At 34.0% G+C, this 19,487-nt stretch overlaps 2 protein-coding genes and 1 pseudogene across 2 annotated transcripts; 2 read left to right on the forward strand and 1 right to left on the reverse strand.

Annotated features, from left to right (window-relative positions):
• Window positions 1-52: 52 nt before the first annotated feature.
• LOC120200705 (glutamine synthetase cytosolic isozyme 1) lies at window positions 53-2,809 on the forward strand. Its single transcript, XM_039201472.1, has 11 exons — window positions 53-215; window positions 590-629; window positions 725-828; window positions 906-954; window positions 1,041-1,147; window positions 1,245-1,332; window positions 1,549-1,677; window positions 1,761-1,835; window positions 1,919-2,010; window positions 2,086-2,245; window positions 2,369-2,809. Exons 1-11 carry the CDS (start codon window positions 142-144, stop codon window positions 2,519-2,521), a joined length of 1,071 nt encoding a protein of 356 aa, XP_039057403.1. The 5' UTR covers window positions 53-141; the 3' UTR covers window positions 2,522-2,809.
• Window positions 2,810-6,863: 4,054 nt separating this feature from the next.
• On the reverse strand, window positions 6,864-10,531 carry LOC120200706 (transmembrane protein 33 homolog). The gene is made up of 9 exons (XM_039201473.1): window positions 10,292-10,531; window positions 8,806-8,926; window positions 8,558-8,658; window positions 8,225-8,350; window positions 8,024-8,144; window positions 7,841-7,925; window positions 7,526-7,639; window positions 7,376-7,415; window positions 6,864-7,183 (listed from the first exon to the last, which is right to left on the reverse strand). The coding sequence occupies exons 1-9, from the start codon at window positions 10,466-10,468 to the stop codon at window positions 7,031-7,033; spliced, it is 1,038 nt and encodes a 345-aa protein (XP_039057404.1). The 5' UTR covers window positions 10,469-10,531; the 3' UTR covers window positions 6,864-7,030.
• Window positions 10,532-13,318: 2,787 nt separating this feature from the next.
• Window positions 13,319-18,362, forward strand: LOC120200707 (annotated as a pseudogene).
• The last annotated feature ends 1,125 nt before the right edge of the window (window positions 18,363-19,487 follow it).

Below are 19,487 nucleotides of genomic sequence, written 5' to 3' on the forward strand. Positions count from 1 at the left end.
ACTCAACAGTTCTATAAAAGGCAATACAGGAAGCGACCTTCCTCCCACTGCATCTTTGTATTTTTTTCTTCTCTGTTTGATAGAGTTTGCAGAAAAGAAATATCTTTGTTTCAATATATATTTGCTTGGGGAAGAATCAATATGGCGCTTCTTGCAGATCTTGTTAATCTCAATCTCTCCGACTGTACTGACAAAATCATTGCCGAATACATCTGGTCGGTCTCTCCATCCCCTTTCAGAAAGATAAAAAATCATTGTTTCTGTGCATATATCTCATAAACATGCTTAACTCAGTGTTACGGTCAATGGGTTTCTTTAGTTTGTTTTGTTCATTCTCTGTATGCTCTCTAATATAATCAAACAGTTTTTCTTCATGAACTTGCTTCAAGTACTTTTCTTCTTCTAATTTTTCGTGAATGTTTGTAACTTAAAATATCAGTTCGTGATCATCTAAACGATGGGTAACGTTTCTCTTTTGATTATCATCTTGTTTTGGTTGTTGAATAGCTTATCAAATAATATCCGGGGTGACTTTTCTTATGGTTTCAACTTTTCCCTGTTTTTTTTTTGTTTTATATTTGTCGAATAGGATTGGGGGATCTGGCATGGACCTCAGAAGCAAAGCAAGGGTAATTGATTTCGCCTCTTTCCGAAAGTTTTTTTTTTCATTACTTTGTAATAATATGATGTTCTTTGTCTTTTTTTTTTTTTTTGTTACTTGAAGACCCTTTCTGGCCCTGTTACCGATCCTTCAAAGCTCCCCAAGTGGAACTATGATGGTTCCAGCACTGGCCAAGCTCCAGGAGAAGACAGTGAAGTGATCTTATAGTATGTTTTTTTCTTTGGGTTTCTTTAGTTTTCTCTTAGTTTCTTCTAAGATATTGATTGATTTTTGTTCTTTTTAGTCCTCAAGCTATATTCAGAGACCCATTCAGGAGGGGCAACAATATTCTTGTAAGTTGTGTTTTTTTTTTCGGGGCTAAAAAATGGAAACTTTTTAGTGTAGATTTGTGCATATCAATGAACTGATTTTTACACAGGTTATGTGCGATGCTTACACACCAGCCGGTGAGCCTATCCCCACAAACAAGAGATGCAACGCTGCAAAGATATTCAGCCATCCCGATGTTGCAGCCGAAGAACCCTGGTATTTTCCTACTCCCAACGATGGGGTCAAATCTTTTTTTAAACTATTTCCAATGATTTAATGTTGATTTGCTTTGAATCCGGTGCGAGAGAAACAGGTATGGAATTGAGCAGGAGTATACCTTGTTGCAGAAAGATGTTCAATGGCCACTCGGATGGCCTCTCGGTGGCTATCCTGGACCTCAGGTACTCCTCTCTTTCAAACCATTGTTTAAAAAATCAAAGCTTTTAAAGCGTTTATATTGGAAAGCCACCAAGTGGATGGATGATATTAATCTCTAATGGAACTTGCTTTCGTAATCTAATGCAATAACGCTGATTCTGGTGATCTATAACGTAAATAATATCAAATATTTTGGAAGATTATATCGTAATAGTCCGTGGGATACTTTGGGGGGACAGGGTCCTTATTATTGTGGCGTTGGCGCGGACAAAGCCTATGGCCGTGACATTGTGGATTCTCACTACAAAGCTTGCTTATATGCTGGAATCAATATCAGTGGCATCAATGGAGAAGTGATGCCAGGACAGGTATAACCACTGTATAATACACTCTTTTGTGTTTCTTAGTTATTGAATATGTTTAAGCTTCATCTATCATCTTTTCTTTACAGTGGGAATTTCAAGTTGGTCCGGCAGTCGGCATCTCTGCCGGAGATGAATTGTGGGTGGCACGTTACATTCTGGAGGTGATCTAGCATGCTTTTGTTAAAAATATCTACTTTTGTTACTCAAATCAAGAGTTAATTTGATCTCTGTTTCTGAATTACAGAGGATTACTGAGATTGCTGGAGTGGTGCTCTCATTTGATCCTAAGCCAATCCAGGGAGACTGGAACGGTGCCGGCGCTCACACAAATTACAGGTACAATTTGAATCTATCTTGGAAAGTTAGTGGGACAACTGATTAATAAAGTGCTTGTATTATATGATTTTTCAGTACAATGTCCATGAGAAGTGATGGAGGTTACGAGGTTATCAAGAAAGCAATTGAAAAGCTTGGGCTAAGGCACAAGGAACACATTGCTGCCTATGGAGAAGGCAACGAGCGCCGTCTCACCGGAAGGCACGAGACCGCCGACATCAACACTTTCTTATGGGTAAAAAAATGGAACCACCTCTGACAATTTATATGATAACACATCTTTGCACGAGTCCAATATCTGTGGTTTTCAATCTCCACAAATGTTACAACGTTCTTATCTATTCCAACTCTCGGACAGGGTGTTGCAAACCGTGGAGCATCGATTCGTGTTGGTCGAGACACCGAGAAAGCCGGAAAAGGGTATTTTGAAGACAGGAGGCCGGCTTCGAACATGGATCCATATGTTGTCACTTCCATGATTGCAGAAACAACCATCTTGTGGAAACCATGAGGGGCAGAATGAAGCCCGTCTCTCCTTCCATGGCAAAATCAGAGGAAAGGACTTAGTTCCCCCCCCCCCCACCACCACCCCCATAGGATACACTAATTTCATCGCCAAGTGTTTTAGGTTTCTCGTCATTTTCATGGTTGGGCTTTCCTTTTAATTTGAGCTAGCAAGGTTGTTTCCACTGCTTCCTTGCAATTACGGTTATCATGTGTTAAATAAATGAGAATGCTTATTATGCTATTAATAATGGACTGGATTTTCAGTTTCAAAATCAGCTAAATGTTTGTCTTTACTTTTACTCCGGCTTTTTTCTCCTGTTTCTTAGCTATCTTCTAATTAGTATATTGTTAATTACAGTAAAATGAAGGAAAATCTTGTAAGTTCATATTAATTACCTCATCAAAACCAACAGGTTTCAAGAAAACAAATTTAAGAAACGTTGAAGGGTTCAAGGAAGTTTAGTTTGGATAGGTGGCGAGATTATTTCGAGAAAAGTCCAAAAGATTCAAGGTTCGAAATTTCTCCCAACAGACAATGGAATTTGGCCATCGAGATTGTTATTCGAAAAGTTCAGTACACGAATGAGGCTTCAAATCACTAATGGCTTTTGGGATTTCGGAGCCAATGTCACAGTAACCATATGGGAGCTTGTATTTGCAAACATGGATGGTGATAAGTTGCTGGTAGCGGCGACTTTCATGGCTTCCAAACACTGAAGTACTCGGATGGCAGCTTACCTGTTAAATGATTGTTGGACAGGTCGATTACTTGCAACTTGGAGAAGTCTGATTTCAGAAGATTGCAGAAGACTAGAATAGAGGAACGATCGAAGAAGATGGGTGTGATTTCTCCAGACAGCATGTTATTCGAAACTTTATAGGAGATGGTGGAAGGCGGCAGCGATTCTTGGAACATGTTGGACTCAAGGATGAAGAATAACCGGAAGCTTCTAAATTATAATGTAATATCCATTTAAAATATTTTCAATTAGTTGATATTCAATATTTACATATCTTGTACATGTTATGTTTGAACGCCTCACTTTTGATGAACTTTTATTTTATGCATTTAAATTCCATCTTAGAATCTAATATTTTATAGGTAATAAATAATTTTTTTTTATCTTTATTTGATATGCAGATGAATCAAAGATAAAGTGATGAAGGTTATGGAATGGTTACCCGATCTACAGTTAAGATTAAGCCAAAGGATTGGAATAGACGATGAAAAGAAATCACATCGTAAAGGCTTGCACGAAATTAACACTCAACTTTCACTTTCCTAAGTTTAATGCAAGACACAATAGAATTGCTCAAAGAAGATATCTTGATCCACAAACATAATCAGTATGTTATCGTAAGATCGAGTGAGTGTTAATTAAGGGTCTAACCATGCAAAAAAACAGGAAGCTTTGTTATTGACAGTTTGATGAGTGTGTTGTACATATTTTTCATCAAATACCATTCATGCATTTGGTGTCATGTTGATACATGCACGAGTATGAACTCCTGTGTGAGAGTATTAAATACTAATGAATTCCTGTGTAACAAAGTGAAGCTACTGATAAAATGAGATAATGATAAAATAAAGAATTAATTCATTTCGATTTAATTATTGGGTTAAAATTAGATCGATCGATATTCGACTTAGATCAAATTTGGGTATATTAAATTCAAGTCACTCTCAATTCAAAGTGCTTTCAGTTTGTGCCATTTTCAATTCAGACATATCAAATTCAGATTGTATAAAAAGTTATGAATTTGGGTCTTTAGTATTTAAATTTAGTATTTTTAATATATTTTTGTAATAAGATTTCAATTATATTAACCAGGATTAACATAGGTAGTAAAACGTTATAAATGAGTAAATACATTTGATCGGTTAGTCAAATTATTATTTTTGTTCCATCATATACCCTTAGATCATGGATTCTAGATCTACTAGCAACACAATTCTTTCCTCTAGAGTCTCCATTCTCCTTGAGGTAAGATTAAGACTAGGACTACGATTTATTAAAATAAATAAAATACAATATAAATAAAAGTAAGTCGACATCGGAATAGACACTGTCCATTGGGCATTGCGTCATATTATATTATTTGAAAATTGAAATTTTGATTGTTAAATTTACTAAATCAAATTCTTCTATTAATTTTATACTGTACATTAGTTATAAATTTACTTTATATCCTTTAATTAGTTAATTTTTATCTTATACCATTTTTAAATTTTAAAATGGGAAATCTGCGAAGATTAAAAGTAACCAAATCTATAATTAAATAAATGTACATTTAAAACATAAAAGTGAAATAAAAGCACTCTCCAAACACAAACCTCAATCCCACCCTAGTGAACACAGTAGGTAACACACAATGAACGTAGGCAGAAATAAAGAAGTTTCAATGATGGCAAGGGCAGTTGCGTCGTCCAACATAAACAATAGCCCCCCTCGTCACTGCCGTTGCCATCGTGTGCGGTGGTGGTGGGGACGAGTGGCATTCCACAGGGCTTCCGTTTTTAAAGCATGAAGCAAATTTAGTCGAATGTTGTGGCCCTGGTCTTCTCGGTGCCGGAAAACCATTATAACGCCCGTATTGCTCCACTATATCAAACAAAATTTTTACATATCATTGAAATCAAAATTATGAACTCTGAAAAATTAAACGTTACCAGATATTATTCATGTTATTTAAAAGTGGGTGAGTATCGCATCATAATATTTGGTATATATTATTGTTTATATTTGTATTATTTTTTAATAAACATATGATTGAAGTTCATAATATATATATATATATATATATGTATTGAAATCTTAAATCATATCATAAAAGGAAAATAGAAAGCAATGATCTTACCATGATAAACTTCTTGAGCTGTAGCAAAAGGAAGGAAGAAGGATAAGAAGAGAATGCAAATGATAGGAAAAGCCTTCATTGTTTTGGGAGAAGTAGCCACTCTTATTTTGTGCTTAACTTCTCCCTTCTCATGTATATTTATAAGCATATTGAAATTACAAAAAGAAGAACGAGAAAAAGAAAATCTTATCCTTTTATTCTTATAAGACTACCAATATTTGGGGGGAATGACTCTGTTAGGCAGAGCGAGGAAGTAAATACCCACACACATATTTTTTTAATGATAATTTTTTAGATAGAAATCATTAATTTTATTTAAAATAATAAATATTCTAAATTATAATAAAGATTTATAATCATAATAGTAAAATAAGCACATAATTAGGACGATTTCCTATATTCATTGAAACAAAACTAGCAACTTAAGATCACAATGGACCATACATGGAAAGATTAAAATCTAACCAAAAAAACTCGAAAAAAGATAAATACAAGCAAATCTGATAGCACTGGCAAACGAACCACAAAAGGAATCAAACTACTAAAAAAACCACCGAAAAACAACAAATCAGACTCAAACTACGTGAAAAAACTATCCACGAACGTATAACAAGTATATCCAAATCCAATCCGAGGAATAGAAAAAGATATGTGGACACAAAGGTCAAATGACCGAAAAACGTGTGAAAAGGAAGGAAAAAACGTGTCCTAATGACAAATGAAATCGTACCATATATACAGACTTATTGAAAATAAAAAAAAATAAAGATATAATATAAAAAATAAAATGATTATAAAGAATACCAACGGTCGACAGTGGAGAAAACTAAGAATATTTTTTAATGATAATTATAGTGATGTAAAATTATACATGTTCTATAAAATGAAATTTTGATGTTTAGATGTGTGGGGTTTAATAATTTATTTAAAGATCGTATAAAAAGACAAAAATGTTTTTAATAATTATTCTCAATCACGCAATGAATAAGATTGAGCATTAGATATTTTAGTTAGACATCTCGGGTTTAATTAATTTTTATTTATTTTCTGATCAATTAGATAATGACATATATGAATTTACCAAATTACTGGGCATATGTATGGTTTTGTTCTTTAACGGCAACACATGTATCATGTTTACACTGAAATGAAAAGTGATGTCTTTGTCTTTTAAAAGAGATTGGGTTGCATCGTCTTGGTCGTCGCCAGCACAGCACAGGGTTTTCTTTTTCTTTTTCCTATTTTGTTTTTATTGGTTTAAAAGATGAATATTTAAAGACCGAAAGAGCAAAGGTGACCCCACCTCCCACTTCCTAGAGACTAATAGTCAGTTAGATTCTTTGGTTTATGATAAAAGCATATTTGGCGTGATTTCAGGGAAGGTAATGACCTTGCTTTAGCATCTTTATCACAATTAAGAGCACAATTGAGGAAGTAAATTGAAAATGAGAGTTTAAATTCAAGATAGGCTGAAAAATCTGTAATTAGCTGAATCAATGTATCCCCATCTATACTCGAGATGGAGCGACTCCATTTATCCCAAATCAGTATTATGCTAACAAAAGCGCATATAGGGTTCATGTTTATCAATGTTTTTCAACTGTTATCTGAAACAATGGTTCATGTTGATCTATCTATCATCTATTTTCGGCCATTACCTGAACCACCATCGCAGAATTGCGGAAACTGGAGCGTTCAAAAATGGTACATAACGCTGGACAAGAGGAATAAGCGTCCTCCCAATCTTTGCCCAAACACTTTGGTGGTACCCGGCACTAACCGGAGCATGGTACATAAGCTTCAAAAGCTGCCAGAGGGAGGGAAAAGGACAAGGAAGCAAACACATTAATTCATTCATTTTTCCTCTACTTGTTCTTTAAAAATATGTAAACTGGGTAAATAGTTCTGTATCAACCTGTCACGAACTTCCAGACAACTGCTGAACAGAGAGCTAATAAACAAAAAATGAAAAATAAAGTTACAGAAGAAGATTACAGACCTGCCAGTACATGAAAGTTTGTATGATATTACGTTGCCACCTACAAAAGTTCATACAAAATTTCAGCAAATTAGAATGGACGCAGAAGGTGGAATGGCTGACGGGTAGAATAAACCAAAATAGGAAAAATGTATTTGTTAAGCAACTGACGAGAGTAAGGAAACAATTAGAAGGAAACCAACTCCAATCTCAGCATGTGAAGAAAGTATGTTCAAGGTCGTCGTGTTTGACTCTACCCACACACAAGGATCTTCCAAATACTTCCTGTAAAAACAAAGGGGCTCGGTATTAACACCGGAAGAGACCACAAAGTTGAAGACATTTCAAATATGATATAAATGAATTTCTTAATTGAATCATTAAGTGTCTGATCAAATAATTAATTAAAAAAACATATATATACATGCTGATGAACTGGTAAATTGTAGTAAAGCTGATGGTTTATATAGCTCAATAAGGGTATACCTATACATGGTGGAACGATTGAAATTACGCCTTAAGAACTTCGCGATTTGTTCAAGTGTTCGGCAGAAAATGGGAATCAAAGCAACTACAATGAAGATCCAAATTAGTTCATCACACTACACAATAAAGTGAATTCAGTAACAAAAAAAAGTTAAAATATTAAGGGCAGAAAAGAACTCTTACAGTTAAGGAAAAGATGTGAAGTAACAAATGTAAGGCAGTAGATTAAGTATATAAAATCTTTAGTTGCAATTATTGACTGAAAATACACTTGAACTGCCTGCAAATTCCATGCCCTAGGTTTCTGCATAACGTATAGCACAGATTCAACGCAAGAACAATGGTGTATTAAATCAAATGGATGACAAGTAGAATAAAGTTTACCCCATATAGTGCATACAAAGAGTACAGAGAGGAACAAGCAGTGCCCACAAATGATAGCCGATAAGCCCTGTAGGAAAGACTTCTAGGAACAAGTGGGAAGATGGCTAGCACGGCAACGATGAAAACCTGCAAGAAATATTTTTAGCAAAAAACCTAACAAAAATATATGCAGGAAATGAAAGATGAACCATTAACAGATGTTACGACTGAAAATATTTCATATTATAATTTTAATTAGATATTAACAATTTTGAAAAAACATGATAAGAAGGCAAGAGACACTTTATAATATGCAGATACGCCAGATAATTGGAGAGGAGGTGAGGGTTATACCCAAGCATTGACAGAAAATTGTAGTGTTTGTCGATCCCAACGCACAGAACTTGTATTTGAACCTCCAGCTGCTGATGCCCCTGAACTTCGGGTGGTTGAGCCTAGTGGACAAATTTAGTTAAGTTCAATGAAGGAAACAACTCATTAATAAGGAATAAAAAATACAATAAAGGATACAATTCTATGTTATTTATTTCAATTTGTAGTTTCTTTTTCTAGTCTGAGTTGCATCAAAAATTATCTTTTACCTGCATTGCGAGGTCGAACTCCATCATCTGCTGCCGATGATGAAGTAGAGGATGAAGCAGAAGGTTTTGCAGATTGCGATGGTTTGCTTGATGGCATCGCCTCTACCACAAGATCAGGATCCTGTTCATGAAACATGTTCCACAGATCATTAGGTGTATAAGTTAAACATGTTACTAGAAGATCTTGAATATTAAAATGTGATATGCATTAAAGCAGCTATAAGTGTTTGCATAATCACAATAACTTGAATGTAAGCAACATTACAGATAAAACAAATTCCACCCAATAGAAGTAGGGTATGCATCACACAAGATTCATTTTTCATATGTAGACCATTTTAACATCAATTACCTATGATCAGCGACGGAACATATAAGGAGCAAGGGAAAGCCTAGGCTCCCCTAGAATTTGGAAAATTTGCTTTATAACCCTTCATTTTTCTAAAAAAATTCCATTTATATATGATGGCTCCCCCACTTTTTTTTTATTTTAAAATTTCCCTTTATATATGATGGCTCCCCCAAAATTCAATGTCAAGATCAGCCACTGCCAATGATTCTCCTTTTCAAGTATGTGGGCCATTGTAGCATCAAATAATTAAGGCCAATTCGATTGTTGCTTCTACTACTTGAAATTTTGTTTTGAAACAAGCAGAAAATGAATATTCATGTAAAAATCAAATGTATATATGTATAAAGAATGAAAACTTGAACCGCTTGGACTTAAGTGGTACCAGTAGATTACATGCATAACAGGATAAGAAACAAGTGTAATCATGGTTAGAATTGTTATGTTGGCAGTGACAGTATTCTTTAGATATTCTCTTTCTTTTGAGCATAAAATGAAATATTAAACACAAAGCATCATACTACAGTGAAAGGGGTGAAAAATATGATGCAAACTACATCAAACACAAATGAAAGCCTATAGACTCCAATCCCAGCACCATGGAGCCAGTAAGATCACAATTCATCAAAGCTCGAGAAGTGAATTGACATTAAGAGTAAAAAAGCTAGTAGACAAAATAAACAAGACTCCTAAATCATTAATCTAGCATAGAAGTAGGTTCCTGCAGATTTAGCAGCCTAAAGAGAGAAAAGGAACTCAAATATTTGTGAAACAAACTAGTAAATTACATTGATGAAGCCATTAAAAGGTGAAGAAGATTCATAAACAAGAAAAAGAACTAAAATTTCTCAGACAAAATTAAATTTGGTTGAGGGAAAAGCAATTCCACATTTCTTTTGCCGTTTTCTCGAGTAGCAAAAGACCCTATCCATAACTAATAAAAGTTCATAGGTAAATTCACTAATCCCAGAAATAACAAACAATGTTTTAAAAAAAAAAAACTCATATGGGAAATTCAACCAATTAAAAGATTCTGTAATCAACGTAAGAGCACATAAGAGAAAGACTTCCCAGAGAAAGAAAAAAGGAAAATGAAAAATCGAAAATACCCAGAGCACATTAGAGAGAGAAACGTACGATATAGCGCTGGTAGAACTTGCGCTTGAAGTGATCAACAACATCAGAGCGAGAAGACAAGTGAGGAGGAATCAAGATATTGGACCAATAATCTGCCCATCTTGGATCGTTTTCGTAATCGTAGGCCGCCGCCGCTATTCTCTTCAGTTCCTGCGGGTCGTCTCTTTCTTCTCCCATTCTTTCTTTTCTTTTCCAAAGAGATCTCTTTTTCTTCTGGATCAATTGAGAACGCAACAGTCGGAAGGGGGAAATGGCACTATTTATCTTGCTCTTTCAGTTTAACCGCCGACTCAAAATCACTGTGTAAATATTAATCTACAACTAATAATCAAATGCTTGCAGTTTTTTCCCTTTGTTTGTAATATTTAACAACCTAAAGCCCAACAATCCCAAACCTATACTTAACGAAGCCCATAAATTATTAAAAAGTTATCTAAAACCCATCTCCACTCCAAAATCATTTAAATTGAAATTAAAATCGATGTAAATCGATTTTTTAAATAAAAGAAATAAATTTATATCGGGTGAAATTTAATGTCTAAACATTATATTAGACATCTCTCCACTATGATATATATTTTAAATTGATTATTAAATTTTAAAATAACCTAATTGAGTATATAAAGTATCAATATTGCATCTACCAAGTTTTTTTAATAATTTAATGTGGTTTATAATATAATATATGTTCAAAGTTCTTTTTTTAGACATTAACAATAAGTTCACATCTTACAGACGTGATTTTTCGACCTCGAGAACTCATAGGAGGACAACATCACATTTTATCAAAGAAAATTTAGATTTTGGCACATGTTCACCTTAAACTAAGGGTAGATCCATCAATGTCTCTAGATGTAGCTGTTTGAATTCAATATCTCTAAAGAAAATAGCATTTATTTTTATTATTATCATTAGTTGATGTGCTAATTCAAATTAAAAATAATCCATATTTAAAATATGTAGGTGAAATTTTAAACATATACATAACTTGGATTTGACATGTTAAAACTTAGAAAAAATAAACAACATTTCTAAAATTTAATTATATTAGTAACACGACTAATCCAAAATGTTAATAAAATATTTAACCTCGCACGTTATAAACATGTTTTACGTCAAATTAAAATTGATATATAATGCTCAAATTGATAAATAAGTTGATGCATGGATTTAATTAAAAAATACTAAAATTTTGAAGAATAATTATAACGTTTTAAAATATAAATGATAATTTAAAGACATTTGATATAATTAATCCTATTTATAGTTTGTAAGCGAGAACACGGCTCATTCAACAACAAAAAACTATGGGCGGTTGAAGAGAGAATAGTATGCGCATGGGTTGGGTTTGGATCGGGTTTCTGACTGATATGAAATTTTATATCCTTCGTATGACTCGAATTCAATCCAAATTTTTGAGATAAAATCTGATTTTGGTCTGATCCGACCCAAAATAATAATATTATTTTTATTTAATAAAAACAGTGATTTAATTGGAAAAAAAATATAGAGAAGGATATTATTATAATTATCCATAAATATATAAGGTAACATTATTTTTTTTTGGGTAGAATATTTTTACCCTAAACCCGAATCCGACCTGATCCGAACATCAACTTTTAAAAATCCATCCGACCTGACCCGAACCCGAATTCTTTAAAAAAAAACTATGACATGATCAAATCAGATCGAAACCTATCGGGTTCATGTCCATGCCCATCCCCAATGAGAAGTCAGAATCAGATCTCAAATAATATATTTTCATTATCATTTGAATTTCTCAACGCTGACTTATTGTTGGGATATTCATGTTATTGGTAAATTAAATGATAAACCTCAACACGGCTTTGGAGTTTCTGTAGACCGCTCTTTGCCTTTTTATTTTAATCTAACAAAAAAGTCACTCTAATTATAGCTAAATATACTTTTCTTTATCACTATTTAATTTGATTTACAAAATATAAAATTATTTTCAAGAATATAATTTTTAAAATGTAATATTACATAATATATTATTAAAATTAGTACATTATTTGATTTAGTTGTTATTAGATTTTTTTTAACAATTCGTACCTACGAGAGGGGTAATGAACTGAGAGCTTTTACGTTTTAGCTACATGTTCTAGTGATTGTTGACATTTATTTGGTATGATTAAAGAGACACATTCAAAATTTCATGATAAAATAGACAGAGCTCGTTGAAATCACTTTGAGGAGTTTTATACCTTAAATGCTTATATAAGATGAAATGAGGATAGGAAGATTATTGGAATTGATTTAAAACATGTTAGGTAAATGCTTATTAGAATATTTAGTTTAGAAATTTGATTTTGTTACTAAAATAAAATGTAAGGAAGAATGAAAATAGAAAAGAGTATGTTCTATATAAAAAAATATATATTATTTTAAGAGTAATACGATCCAAAATGTTAGAAATTATTCATTAACAATGAAACAAGTAGGCACTTGTATTATTCATCAACGGTGAGTGACTGATTTGTTACAAATTATAATATTGTTGACCAATTTATTACTTTTAAAATTTTAATGAAGAAAATAAAAATTTATTCAAATATTAATGATCATTTATGTAGTTTTTCTTATAAATTATTTTCTTGTTCATATTATGAACGTAATATTATCTGATAATAAATGAAATAAAATAAAAATTCATTTAGATGTAACAGAGTTAAAATTATGAAATTTATTTAATGCAGCCTGATAACCTGAACTTATTAGTAAATTTTAAGATTTTATTTCAGTACTTGTTCAAAAAAAAATTATTTCAGTAAATTGCTAAGGAAACGTTGCATGTGCAGAATTATACGCTGTTTTGTCGATCATATGATGAAAAAGACTTGATTTTGAGTACAGGCTGAAGGCTCCAAGTTGCTCCCACGTTTCCTTTGCACCATTTGCGGGCTCACTCTTATCTCTATATCTCTATCTACAATTCTCTCAAAAGAAAAAGGCTTTCTTTCTTTTTCTTTGTTTTTTTGCAAAAAAAAAAAAACAAAAAAAATCAATACCACCATCTACCAGTGTGCTTTTTTATTTCAACATTTTAATTTTCTTCAGCTTTTGGAAATATAGGTAAGCATTTTCTAACACTTGAGCTCCTTCGTTTTTTTCTTCTCCTTATTTGCAAAGTTTCGTCCATCCTATAATGCTGCATTTCGATTATTATTAACAGTTGCATTCTCGTTCTGGATGTTGCTTGGAAGTGGGAACTCATTGTTGTGATCTCTAAAATTGAGTTTGGTGATCTGGGTTTTTTGCTTTTTGGAGGCTCTGAGAGTTGGGGTTTTTTCTCTTTTCTTTTGTGAAGTTTGGATTTTTGAGGTTGCCGGACTGTGCAATCTTTGTTGAGATCACGAAGGGGCGTTGGTTGATTGATTTGTTGGATCATTTTGTATTGGGTGTTTTCTTTGTACTTTGGCCAAAGATCTTTGATAGGCATTTAATGGCTCGACTTTTGCTATATTGTGCTGTGGAAATCATGAATAAATATAGTTTTCTGGAACAATAAGAGATTTGGATGTTGAGAATGTTCTAAATCGGATATGAGATTGTAGGGGATATTGTAGTGTTGACCATTTAGAGAAATATGAGTTCAATTGTAACTTCTGTAATTTCACCAGCTTCTAGTGATATCTCGCCACCACCAGCACCTCCTACCTCTTCCTCTGATTCCTCAAGCACTTCGCCATCCCCTACATCATCTGAGCCAAATCAAACTACTGATCCCCAACATCCTCACCACCATCAAATTCGTCATCCCCACCACCTCAATCCCCTCCTCCAGATGTCCCTACTGCTCCTACTCCATCACCACCACCAGCATTGTCAACACCGCCGCCACCAGCTTCATCTCCACATCCATCCCCTCCGGCATCCCCACCTCCATCACTGCTAATATCTACTCCACCTGCTGATAATTCACCACCCTCTCCGGTTTTATCACCACCACCAACTAAATCAAGTGGCTCTCCTCCTCCACAAGTTGAACCAGCACCAACGGTTGTAACTCCACCTCCACCACAGATAATCTTAGGTTCCCCACCTCCTCCAGCTAATGTTCCAACACCGCCCTCCCCAAAATCTCCACCTTCACCACCGCCACAAATAATTTTTAGTTCCCACCTCCCCCGGTTAATGTTCCAACACCGCCTTCCACAAAATCTCCACCTTCATCACCACCAACTGAAAGCTCTTCCACACCTCCTCCTACACTTACACCTTCACCATCTGGCTCTAAGTCTTCTCCTCCCACAACGTCTCCCGCAACACCCACATTATCGTCCCCACCGACTTCGGTTCCCTCAACCTCCTCACCACCTACAGTGTCACCTCCAGCTACTCCAAGTACTCCGAAAACAACTGTAAGTCCTGGTTCAGCACTTTTGCCCACAATTCCAATAGAAAAACCAACTGCAAAGTCAACTAATGGCGTATCTGGCAATGCAACATCCTCTGGTAAGAGTGGTTTAAGCACTGGAGGGGCTGTGGCAATAGGCATTTTTGTTGGGTTTATTGTGCTCAGTCTTCTTGTGATGGCTGTGTGGTTTGTTCAGAAAAGGAGGAAGAGGGCTGGACTAAAAATTGGGTACACTGTGCCTTCTCCATTTGCTTCATCTAAAAATTCAGGTAAAAAATGAAACAATGCTTAGGGGAGCAGCTTTTTTATGTTCTTCCGTTGGTTGTGAATTTTCTGAATTCAATCTGAGAATTAACTTCATTTCTTCCGTGTTTACAGGATTAATTTTGAAATCCTCAGCAATACTTATTTAATGGTTAAAAATCCAAAAGTCTTAATCTGAAATGGAAATTTCTCTCATAGTAAGCCAAAAGATTTTGTAGAGAATGTAATACCTAAATTAAGATTATTATTAGAATTTCAGCCAACTTTATACGTCTATCAGCTGCTAACATTGAAGTTATCTTCTTTTTTTCTTGTGTAAAAGTAAAAAGGGAATGATTATGGGTTTTTTATGTGGGAAAATTGGAAAAACTCAGAGTGAATGTTCCATACAAATATATAAATGTTATTCTCAAGTCGCATATTACTTGGGCCATATTTCAATTCCTTCTTTTGTTTTCATTTTTAACCTTGCTATAACTGAAATAATGTTGTATAGTGATATTGGAACTTGCTCTGCAGATGCAGCCTTTTTAAGACCCTGGACTCCACATCGACTAGTGGAAAGTGGTTCTTACAGTGGTTTTTATTCGTCACCAGAGCCTGGTGGGGTCAATAATTCCCGGTCATGGTTCACATACGAAGAGTTAATCCAGGCAACAAGTGGGTTTTCTGAACATAATCTTTTGGGTGAAGGTGGATTTGGTTGTGTATACAAAGGTATCCTCACAGATGGCAGAGAAGTGGCAGTCAAGCAGCTAAAGATTGGTGGTGGACAGGGGGAGAGGGAGTTCAGAGCAGAAGTTGAGATTATTAGCCGAGTACATCATCGCCATTTGGTTTCATTGGTGGGGTACTGTATATCAGAGCATCAAAGATTGCTCGTCTATGATTATGTCTCGAACAACCCTTCATTACCATCTCCATGGTTAGACTTCTTCTGATCTTAAACCCTTAAGAAACATCTGTCTGGTTAACTATATCTGCTTTTGAGATGTCAGATATAACTTTGAGTTCAAAATGTGAAGGAGCTTGAATGACATATATGCATGATTATACGTCAACTGATAAAGAGGACTCTTATACCAATTTTGTAAGAGGATTCCTTTCCATTAACTGTTTCGGCCCACTGCTCGAGATCCTCTCTGAACTCAACTCACATGCATATGAGTATCCACCTACACATTGAATCTAAGATGAGGGACAGAAACATGAAAACTACTCTTTGTGGTTCTCTTGACATATGGTAATGTTCTAATGCAATGCACTTTTATGAAATTTTGCAGGTAGAGGTCAGCCAGTTATGGACTGGGCAATACGAGTCAAGGTTGCTGCAGGTTCAGCTCGTGGGATAGCTTACCTCCATGAAGACTGTAATCTACTTGTTCTTCTTTCTTTTCTTTGCCCCACTTTGAGACAGACTTATGCTTCAAACCCTTAAAATATAAGAATAAGAATAAAAGTAGAGTTTAAACAACATAAAGATCTAGGTTTCTATGCTCTTCCTATGATATATTCCATCATTACATCATTCTCATTGTACCTTCTTATGCAAGATTTCTTAGAAATTTTATTGCTTCAATCAGGCCATCCTCGCATCATTCACAGGGATATCAAGTCATCAAACATTCTTCTTGACAACAATTTCGAGGCTCAGGTATGCCATTCGTATTACTAACATTTTCTCAGTGCTATTCTTAGTACTTATATTGGGGTTTCCCCCCATTATTATAATTTCCCCTTTTACACTCTAATTTCTGCCCCTCAATTCATGCTTCCATAATAGGTTTCAGATTTTGGACTAGCAAAGTTGGCATTGGATTCAAATACTCATGTGACCACTCGGGTGATGGGAACCTTCAGGTAAGAAAATATGTCGTTTTGTGATACATCTAGTGGAACTGAACTTACATGTGCTTATGCACGATTTTGTTGTCCCCATATTGCATAAGCATGATCCATTACTTTTGTACTTTTTATCTGTTTAGAACTTCCCCGCTGTAAAACTTACCCCCAAGGTCCATATTTTAAATGCATATTATCACTTTGATATATCTAAAGCACATTGTTGCGATTCAAAGCATTTAATATCCAATAATTTTTAGATGTGACGATCTGTTCAACTGTGCACTGTACTTCCATTTTCCGTTTTATTTGGTCAGCAAACATGTAATGTGTAATAATAAAATTATCATATTCAGGTTTTCTGATTAATGAATTTTTTCTTTCACAGATATATGGCTCCAGAGTATGCAACAAGTGGCAAGTTAACTGAAAAATCCGATGTTTATTCCTTCGGTGTTGTGCTCCTGGAGCTAATTTCTGGACGCAAGCCTGTTGATGATACTCAGCCCCTAGGTGATGAGAGCCTGGTTGAATGGGTAAGGCTACACAAGTAGGTTTGTGTTATCAAAAGGTTTCATGCGCTTTGTTCGGACTTGTTCATAAGATTTAGCTTTTCTTTAAGTCTTACAGTGGTTGAATAATCAAGAATCTTTTGATCTTTTTCTAATAAATCTGAAATCTGGTGTAGCTTCGAACAAGGATTTCCAAAAGTGCTACACCTAATCGTTATTACCTTGATCATTTCTTTATCTAATGCAATGGAACCTGTGGCAGTGTTTCAATGTCAACTGTTTTTAAACTATTCAAATCTTGTTACTTAGGCTCGACCATTGCTTGCTGAAGCAATCGAACATGAAAGCTTCAAAGAGTTGGTGGTTCCAAGGCTGGGAAACAATTATGTGGAACATGAGATGTTTCGAATGATTGAGGCAGCTGCCGCTTGTGTGCGACATTCAGCTGCTAAAAGACCAAAAATGAGCCAGGTAAATATGTTTTCAGAGTGCGGTAACTTCGTTTATTATAATGTTTGGCTTACAGACGAAATTCTTCGACATTTACTTCATAGGTAGTGAGAGCTCTAGACTCATTGGATGAGTCATCGGATATCACGAATGGAATGAGACCCGGCCAAAGCGGAGTCTTTGATTCGGCACAACAATCTGCAGAAATCAGGTTGTTTCAGAGATTAGCTTTTGGCAGTCAAGACTACAGTTCTAGTTACTTTAATCACTCTCAAAGCAGTTGGAGAAGTCGAGAATACGGTAGTCAGGATAGTTGGAGAAGCCGAGAGCACGGGAATCCAAGCGGCCGGAGTCAAGAGCATAGGGACCGTAGCACCTTAAACCCGTAACAACTCGGACAATTTCAATGGTATCCGAACACCCCAGATTGAGAAATCAGATGGCATCAAAGTTTTAAAGGGGATAATGCCTTTGCCTTAACTCTCAAATTTTGGGTAAGATTTGAAGACTGAAACATCATGGAATCAGGTTTTGCTGCTCACCATATTGTGTAATGTTTGATCATTAATTTGTTGCTTTTTAATCATTCCTTCTATTTATTGTATTTATTAATTGTATGAAATTGATATTTTTTCATCTTATTATAACTTATGTAAAATTATTTTTTAAGGAAATCTTTTAACTTTTGGATGAGGATCTCACGGCATCTATTTCTATTGTATATCATTACTTTAATTTTTTTTAACTGAATTATCTATTAAAATATAGGATGATGCTGTCACTATTGACGAGTACAAATGAACATCATTAATAATAAACATCATTAAATTAATTTATAAAACGTTAAATTATTAAATATTAAACGTATAATTATAAATTAGTGGTGGGATTTGAACCTGAGATGCAAGCCAAAAAATTAAGTACCCTAATTACTAAGTTGGACCACTAAATTTGTCTAATATACAAAACATAATTTATATAATTTATAATATAGTTAATGGTAATAAATGAACTTATAAAGACTCGAACATGAAATAATTAATAAATATTATAATTGATTAATAAATGAATATGTTTTATTTATATTTTAAATCACATTTAATGTAGAAATTAAAATAAAAGTAAATTTAATATGTTATAATTGAAATGTATCATTTTATATATTTTAAATTAATAAATTGTCTTCATTATTCTAATTTTATTGAACTGAAATGTATCATATCTTATATCTTAAAATATTATAACGTCAATTAGATTCTAATCTTATTTAAAAACTCTATATTAAAATAGACTAATTCAATAAAATCAAATTTCCCCTAAAATTTTCTTCAAATATATAATGAATAAATAATAAAATATAAAATTCTTACTCTAACCGGATATAAACAAGTCAATGTATAAGTTAAAATGCTTACTACAATAAGTTCTCAACTATAAAAAAAATTCTAAGTCAACGAAGCTCTTCGTAATATTTTAATTATAATATATTAAAATTATTATTTTTTAGTAAAATGATATAAAATATAAATAAAAAAACATTCACGCATTAATCAATTATAATATTTGTGTATATATATCATATTTGTGTATTAATTATATATATTATGTCATGATAGATTTGTCATTTGAATGTTGCACTCAGTGGTAAGGGCGTTTTCTTCCTCTCTCTCCACGTCTTGGGTTCAAACTGCGCCAGTAGTGGTTATTGATTCAATTTATTTTTTATTTATTTAATTGGTGACATGTGTCA

This window comes from Hibiscus syriacus, unplaced genomic scaffold, assembly GCF_006381635.1.
Source record: "Hibiscus syriacus cultivar Baekdansim isolate YM2019G1 unplaced genomic scaffold, ASM638163v2 tig00006449_pilon, whole genome shotgun sequence".
In the NCBI taxonomy this organism is placed as follows: domain Eukaryota; kingdom Viridiplantae; phylum Streptophyta; class Magnoliopsida; order Malvales; family Malvaceae; genus Hibiscus; species Hibiscus syriacus.